Source organism: Arachis duranensis, chromosome 10, assembly GCF_000817695.3.
Source record: "Arachis duranensis cultivar V14167 chromosome 10, aradu.V14167.gnm2.J7QH, whole genome shotgun sequence".
Lineage (NCBI taxonomy): Eukaryota > Viridiplantae > Streptophyta > Magnoliopsida > Fabales > Fabaceae > Arachis > Arachis duranensis.
The window spans coordinates 62,300,182-62,309,060 of record NC_029781.3 but is presented as its reverse complement, the minus strand read 5'-3'; the positions used below and the strand labels follow the sequence as shown (position 1 = coordinate 62,309,060).

The 8,879-nt window shown below is 30.7% G+C and overlaps 1 protein-coding gene across 1 annotated transcript in view; it reads left to right on the top strand.

Moving 5' to 3' along the window:
• Positions 1-8,319: 8,319 nt before the first annotated feature.
• LOC107469807 (homeobox-leucine zipper protein ATHB-12) overlaps positions 8,320-8,879 on the top strand; it is a 1,545-nt gene continuing 985 nt past the window's right edge. Inside the window, exon 1 of the mRNA XM_016089185.3 lies at positions 8,320-8,835. Coding sequence (XP_015944671.1) covers positions 8,446-8,835 — 390 coding nt within the window. The 5' untranslated portion in view covers positions 8,320-8,445. The remainder of the gene's footprint in view (positions 8,836-8,879) is intronic.

The following is an 8,879-nucleotide window of genomic DNA, read 5'->3' as shown; positions in this document are numbered from 1 at the left end:
AAATTACTCAGATCACAGAAAGGTAGAATTGACAATGAAGTTTTATATTCGTATATGCAAATGACTCGTTAAAAAATATTGAAGAGTACATCTGTCCACCATGTAAAAATTTAGATGTACTTTTATCTATTTTTTCATATAATTAGTATAGATAATGACTCATTAGAAATTGAAAACATGATTAAAAGGTTGGACAATGTGTTCCCTTTAAAAGACTTGGGCAGGCATAATTATTTTTCAGAAATAGAAGTGCAATGGCCTGAACAAGGTCAAATTCACCTTTCTAAAACAAAATATATATGTGATTTGCTTTTAAAATTAGGTATGACAGAGGCTAGTTCTATCTCAACACCCACGAATTTTTCACTCCAACTAATGTCAACAGGTTCAGAGCTCTTTCATTTTTAAATATAAATGAGATTATTAATATTTAATATCTTTTATAACATATATCATTTATTTACTTTTTATTGTTTTATTTAATTTAGTTTTGTTTATATATATAATATTATTTTTGTCGAAATGGTTTTTACCATAATATGATAAAAAATCAACTTTTTAATTAAATATTAAAAAATTATTTGAATATTTGCTAAATAGAAAAAAGATATTATTTTATCTATACCTACATATAAAGAAAATTGTAGTTGTTTGATTTGAATTTTTTTTTTCATAAATTTTTTGTCCCTCTCACATAATTTTAATAAAAATTCAGACAAAAAATCACTACAATAATATAGATTATTTTTTAGGATTATATGTGTAAAAAAAGAATTAAAATTTGTCAAAAAATAAATTTTGATACTATTTTAACTATAAAAATATGTTAATAAAAGTTTTGTCAAAAATAGTATTTTTAACATATAAGTAATTGTGAAAAAAGTTTAAATCTTATTTTGATAAATATTGGCTATCAAAAATAATTTGTTAAAAAAATTTGAGAATATATTTTATGTGATACTTGTTAACCATAAAAAATACTATTTATTGTAATACTTATTGATCATAAAATATTCTCAATAAAAATTTTTAACAAAGAATGAGATGAGATCTTGAAACTAAAGAATAAATTGAGATTTTGAAGATAAAGAATGAGTAGTATGATCCCAAAATGAGAGCAGTGTGATGTCAAAATTGACAGAGTCTAAAAAAGAAGAGAAATAGTGGAATAAATTGAAAACAAATGAGTGTCAAAATTGAGAAGTAATTTTCTATGGTCAAATTATTCATCAAGAAAACATAGAGAATTTGACATTTGTGATATTTGTCAAAAATATATATTAATTTTGACATTTAATTATGGTGTTAAAAAACAAAGTGTTAAAATAACTCTCTTTTCTTGTAGTGAATGGTGAAAATTCTAAATTAATTGATTCAAGTTATACTCTATATTTTTTAGCTATGGAGTTATAATTCTTTTTTGTATCATATAAAAATTAATCAATAAAAATATAATTTGACAGGTATTAGATGCTTGACTAATCACTAGTATTAATAATAAATATACTACTCATGCAATATTACAAAAACATTGAAATAAAAAAATATTTGAGTAACTAATATACTCTAAGGTTTAAATATCTAAATATATTAATGTTAATATTTTTTATTATTTGGCAATGTTATTTTGTTCGTAGTTCTAAAATTTTTTAGATCCGTCACTATCGGTCAGTGACAAAAACTCTTCAATATATTACTATCACCAGGCTAGATTTTTTGTTACGATGAGTAAAATGAGTCAATTTATGTATTTGCTATTATTTGTTCATTGGAAAGCTGTAAAGAGAATTTTCTACTATCTACAAGATACAAAAGATCAAAGATTGATCATACACAACTACTTTTAGGGTTTGTTGATGCTGATTGTGCCTCAGATTTAGAGGACCCCAAATTAGTGTTAGGAGTTTGCATTTTCTTAGAAACTAACTTGGTCTCTTGGTGGTATAGAAAATAAGGGATTTGGATCTTCTAAATTTTGAATTTCACTTTAAAGGGTAAAGTGTGATCTCTCATCATTTATATCATAGGTGGGACCAAAAAAAAATATGAGAGAGAAATCATTCAAAGGTGAGAGATCACACTTTACCCTCTAAAATGAAAATTCAAAATTTAGATGATCCAAGTTCAAAAATAAGTGACAATCTTAAGGTCATCAACTGAGGCAGAGTTTTGGAGTGTTACAACATGTGAGGTTGAGATGTTTTGGCTCAAGAACTTGTTGGAAGGGCTTCGAGTAACACTATTCATGGCACCTACTATTTTTTGTGATAATGAATATTGTCCTCTTCACTATGAATTCAGTACTCCATGACAAAATCAAATATTTTCAGTTAGACATTCAGTCTGTTCATGATATAGTTGCCAACTGAGAACTTTATGTAATTCATATTCTTGGCCATGAGCAAATAACTGATATTCTAACCAAACTATTGTCAAAGTTGCTTTTAGGACCAACTTGAATTTAAGAGGAGGTGTCAAGGATATAGGTCAAAGTGGAGGTTAGAATTCTGTTTTGATAGTTAGTTAGAGGTTGCTATTATTATAAGGGTTCTATTATAATAGTTCTATTATGGTAAGTGTAATAATGCACAAGGCTTGTATAGCTATATATGTCAGTCTCAGTGCATAGAAGAGTTAGTCTTGTATTACATTTCATAATTCATTAATTGATATTACATTATAAGAGTGTACATGGTCTAGTCCGATCCAGCTCAAAGACTCGGCTCAGACCCGAAGTGACCCGGGACTGATCCGGGAAAAAGAAATAAAACCAGTGAGAGAGATGAAATCGGGACCGAGCCATAACTCGGGTCACCTAGACCCGGCCCGGTATAGAATCATAATTCACATTTCAGATTTCTCAATGAACTAGGGCACTTTCATGTAGCCACGAGCCCACTGTCCACAACCTCATAAGCCCTCTTTTACACAGTCATGCACCCTGTCACAGTCCCGTCTCAGCCCTTCCCCTCAGGCCCTCACGGTGCCGCTACCAGCCTTTCCATCGTAGCACTCTCTGTGCCTCTCACCAACCGTCGATGGTGGTGCACTGCTTCTCACCTCCCGGTGACGATGTACCTCGATGATGATAACGACTACAAATGGCGACGGAGCTTCTCTAACAATCAAGACCTGAATGACGATGACGACGACTTTTGTTGCTGGTCTTATTCTTCTTCTCTTCTCTGCCCCTGCTCAAGCTCAAATAAATAATTAATGTTTTGAATTTCTTATTAAGGATTTGATTATTGGAATTTCTGATTAGAGATTTGATTATTGAAATTTCTGATTAGGGTTTTGATTATTACAATTTCTGCTTCAAGATTTTGATTATTGAAATTTATGATTTAGGATTTGATTATTGGAATTTTTAATTAAGAATTTTGATTATTAAAATGTCTGATTAGGGATTTGATTATTGAAATTTTTAATTAGGAATTTTGATTATTGTTCTGATTAAGTGTTTATTATTCTTCCTTTTCCAGTATTTAATTATTGTTTTGATGAGGTGTTTATTGTTCTAATCAAATTTTAATTATTATTCTAATTAGATTTTTTATTATTGTTATGACTCTTGATTATTGAAACTTCTGATTAGGTGCAACTTTGTTCTTCCTGTTTAAGTGTGTTCTAATTATTGCTAAATTTTTTATGTGTTGCTGATTATTGTTAAATTTATTCTTAATGTTGTTTGTTTAGGATACGTATAATGGGAGGAGGAGATAATTGTGTTTCTCCACCAATCACCGAAGAGAACAAAATAATAGAAAATTAAACTGAAAATCTTGCTGCTCCTGTTCCTGCTCTTACTATTAATGCTTCCATAACTCCTACTGCACTTAGTACACCACAAGTAGATGAAGAAAATAAAGATGCAAAAAATGAAGATTCAGAAGTTGTTCGTAAGAAAAAAACGTATGTTTAACAGTGTTTTACTAAACTTTCATTGACTGAGACAAAGGGATAGCACCAGGCTAAATGTATTCATTGGCAGAAAAAATATAATTGTTACCCTACTAAACATGGCACAAATTCTCTAAACAAGCACTTGAAGAGTGCTCATAAGTGGATATTTACTAAAATGGAAAATCAGGGGATACTTTATGGTTATATACCTAAAATTGATGAAGAAGAGGAACTATGCAAAGTCTTTAAAGGTTATATCTTGCAAGATTGTAAGAAGTCTGTAGCTGAGTTCGCTGTACTTGATGAAATATTATTTAAAGTTGTTGAGGGGATTGGGTTTTGCAAAATGTTAAATCAATTTTAGCCAAGATTTACGGTGTCATCTAGGGTGACAGTCTCAGGAGATTGCTTTCAACTTTATTTAGATGAAAAGAAAAAGCTGAAAGAATGGTTGGCAAAGTCATGTGCTCAGGTTTACTTGACAATAAATTGATGGACATCAAATCAGAATTATAGTTATATGAGCTTGACTACACATTTTGTTGCTGAAGAATAGAAGTTACAAAAGAGAATTATAAATTTCTGTCAGACTGAGAACCACAAAGGTGATACAGTAGGAAGAAAAATTGAGAAATACTTGAGAGTAAGTGAGAATTTGAAAAAGTCTTCACAATCATAGTAGATAATGCAAGTTCGAATGATGAAACTATTACTTACCTTCAAAGGAAATTAGGTGCAAAAGGTAGGTTGGTGTGTGGAGGAAAGTATATCCATATGAGATGTGCTCATGTTTTTAATTTGATAGTGAATGAAGGAATTAATAGCAACAAACTTCAATTGAAAGCATTAGAAATGCTGTCAGGTATGTTAGGTCCTCACCTCAACGGACTAAAAAATTTGAAGACTGCATTGAGGCTGAGTTGATTGAATCTAAAAGCCTTGTGTGCTTGGATGTTTCAACTAGGTGAAATTCTACCTATCTAATGTTGGAACATGGTGAAAAATTTGAAAAGCTTTTGATAGACTTTATGATCAAGAACCTGATTTTCTTAGATGGTTTGGATATGATAGTGGGAGAAAAAAGAAAGTTGGTCCACCTACACCACTTAATTGAAAACATGTTAAATTATTCATTGAGTTTTTGAGAATATTCTACGAGATAACTTTGAGTTTCTTATCTTCTTTTCATGTTACATCAAACAAATATTTTCATAACATTGCATCTATTGCTTCTCTATTAACATCTTGGAGCTAAAATCTTTCTGAATTGTTAGGAACTATGGCATGTTCTATGAAAAATAAATATCATAAATATTGGGACCAATTGACAAATTTAACCCGTTATTACTTGTTGCTATTGTATTGGATCCTTGTTACAAACTAGATTATCTCTGTTGGTGTTTGGAGGATGTTTATGACAAAAAAATGTCTACTAGTATGACTAATTTTGTTAAACTTACATTGGAGACTTTATATATGTTTTATGAAAAAGAGTTTGCAGATGATAAAGGAAGGGAGGATGGTGGAAGTTCATCTAGAGATGTCTTGGATGACAATACTAAAGTCTCAAATAGAGTGAATATGTGAAACAAAAAATACAAAAAAGAGAGAAGACTAATGTATATATCAAGTCAGATGTGGTGAGGTATCTTGTCGAGAATACTGTGGAAGATAAAAATTTTGATATATTGGCTTGCTGGAAAGTGAATGCTTTAAAATATAGGATTCTTTCTCTCATAACCCGTGACGTCTTAGGTATTTCGGTCTCAACCGTTGCTTCTGAATCACGCTTTAGCACTGATAGACGTGTGCTTGATGTCTTCCGTAGCTCTTTGTCACCATTAATGGCTGAAGCTTTGATATGCACTCAAAGTTGGTTGTGCCCTTTTAAACAAGAAGTTAGAGATCAAGAATTTGATCAATTTAATAGTAGTAAGATGATTGTTGAAGGTACATTTATAATATTTTTATTATTGTGACTTAATTATTTGAAGTAATAATCTCTTATATGAAAATGAGTAATTTTATATGTTTTGTAGGTTTTACTATGCATCCACATCACAAGGAACAAGTTGACAACATTAATAGCAATTGATGGATGATGACTATTTTTCTGTGGTTAATGTTTTGTGTTATAAAGACTGTGAGTTAAAGTTTTATGTTTAGGAAGTACAAGACTTTAGACTAATGCATAATATTTTTTGTTATTTGTATGTGACTTAACTATTTGGTGTTATTAGACAATATTAGTATTGATTGTGGTTATGCTTTAATTTTAGATAATAGTTGGTTCTTGTTATAATTTTTTAAGTGAATTTTACTACGTGAATTGTGAAATAATGGTTGGAGATTTGGAGATTTTCACATGCTAAAACTCTAGTTTTTATCCGATTTTTACTCGGTTTTCACCCAATCCGAAAGTGTGTAGGTTTCATCAGGTCTAAGACTGGATTAGGGTCTAAAAAATAAGTTCGGTATATATTTCAGGTTGGGTCTGAATTAAGACAAACTCAGTGTAGCGCGACTCATGTACCCCCATATTACATTAGTTCCTTTTCCTCTCTTCTCTACGCATACATCAAATTTTGTTTACTCTACGAACTGTTTTCTTGAACCAGAAGTTACTGTTTCTTCCTTTAGGGGCCATAAATTTTTCAAAGGATCCTTTATTTTGACCTGGATTCCCTTATTGCTGTTGTGGAAGCCAATTACTCCATTAAATTACTTTTCTTTTTTTACTTCTGTCGAAATATTCTCCTATACATGAGTAACTTGTCATATTTTCTAGCTAACTTCAACCTCATTATTTTAGAAGTGTTTGATCCAAAATCGTAAAAGATAGTTAGCATAATTAGTAATAATAACTTCCCATATCATTTTTATATGGCAATTCTAAAATATTTTGTAAGTATTTAAACATTTGAAATCATATTCTAATTTTAATAATAATATAATGGATGCGGAGTTTTTGTACAATTTAAAAAACAAAACAAACTTAGAAGCTATAAAAACTTTAATTTCCTTCATTAGCCTCCAATTATTTGTACTTAACAAATTGCACCTTTTTACTGCTTAATCAGCTTTATGAAAAGAGTGAACATCAAAGAAATAAAACATATGGTCTTCAGTTTGTAAAATTTCTACGACCTTCATTTAGCTATCCCACTCGAGAAAGCAACATTATAATAATGACAAAGGAAAAGAAATTCTCATCAACAGATCCCAACAACAAAACTAAATTAATGCCATTTTTTTAATAGAAACATAAGTCCTTCCATAACAAAGAAAGCTCCAATTTAGATGAACCTTAGAATCACATTTTAGTCCTAGGACACTCGGTTCTTGGCAGCTACTACAATACAGAGTAATTTATTCACTAAGCTCAATAATCACACTAATTTATTTTCCTTCCGATTTGTTTTGCTGTTCCACTTCTTTGAAATTTCTGACCTCAAAACCCACACTCTTCATTACATAGGGATTAGGGACCATGTTGATTATGTCAGTTTCTACTTTCTGTGTTGTTATTTCCGTCCTTTTTCCCTTCTTGTCACTTTTGTAGTTTTGTTTCTTGAGGTCTACAGCATAATTACTAAGCTTTTTAAATATATTAATACATATGGTTAAAGTTAAATGATAACTTGTCCATATTAATTTAAAAAGAAATAGCAAATTAACGTGCTGACACAAGCAAAATTATGTCGTTTAAGTGTTTATTATTGGATCAACCTTATCAGTATGGTGTATTTCAGCACATAACTATTTGGTGACAGTAACATATCAATTGGCTCCTTATGCTGCCGAAATTGATCAACCCACAATTTTAACTATCGAAAAGTTAGTTTTCTGAAAAATATTCTATCCAATATTAATAAAGATTCCATATCCATAGTATCCAAAAGATTATTTTGCTTGAAAGAACATTTTATGAGCAAACTAATCTTCCGAGAATTAAAGCCATAGATAGTCACGTGGAATACATATTCGTATTTTATACAAATAACTTATTTGATAGATAATAACTAGTTAAATTCCAACAAGTACATACTAGCAATTACAGGTAAAAAAATACGTTACTCTTTCTATGGATAGTGGGGTGACAAAAGACAAGTGACAAGTGACAAGTAAGCAAGTTCCTTATACAAACAAAATAGTGTATAATAGGAACCTAATAATGGCCCTATAGTTAGCCAACACAAGTAAAAGAAAGCAAAAGATAGATAATTTCTTCCTACAGAGAACCAAAGACATCAAGAGCCACACGGTATCTAATCCCATAGGTCCATATGATCCTTCATTTGCAAGTTCCAACAATAACCTTCCCATTCACATATACATATACATATACATATACATAACATACTTTCTTTATTGCTATATATTCTGCACCTGATCCCCCCCACTAGTCTTTTAAAACTATATTTTTCATCATATTTTCTATGTTGGTGACAAACATATTTGTCTATTTCTAACCAATAATTCCAATTCCATAGACTTTGAAATTAAAATCATCATCCATTTTGAACCCACTAGGCATATATGATGGATGGTGATGATGAGTATATTCAAGCATCTAAAGGGAAGAATGTTGAAAGTTTCACATGTTCAGAAGTAGCACTACCACAGAACAAAAATGCTAAGAAGAAAAAGAGTAAGATAGAGAACAAGAGAAGATTCAGTGATGAGCAAATTAGATCACTTGAGTGCATATTTGAGTCAGAGTCCAAGCTTGAGCCAAGGAAGAAGATTCAGCTAGCAAGAGATCTTGGATTGCAGCCAAGGCAAGTTGCTATATGGTTTCAGAACAGAAGGGCACGGTGGAAATCAAAACGAATAGAGCAAGAATATAGGAAGCTTAAAGATGAATATGACTGCTTAGCTTCTCGCTTTGAGTCTCTAAAGAAAGAGAAGGACTCCTTACAATTAGAGGTAAAACTTACTCTTCCACTTCTTAATTCATTTACTTTGAATGC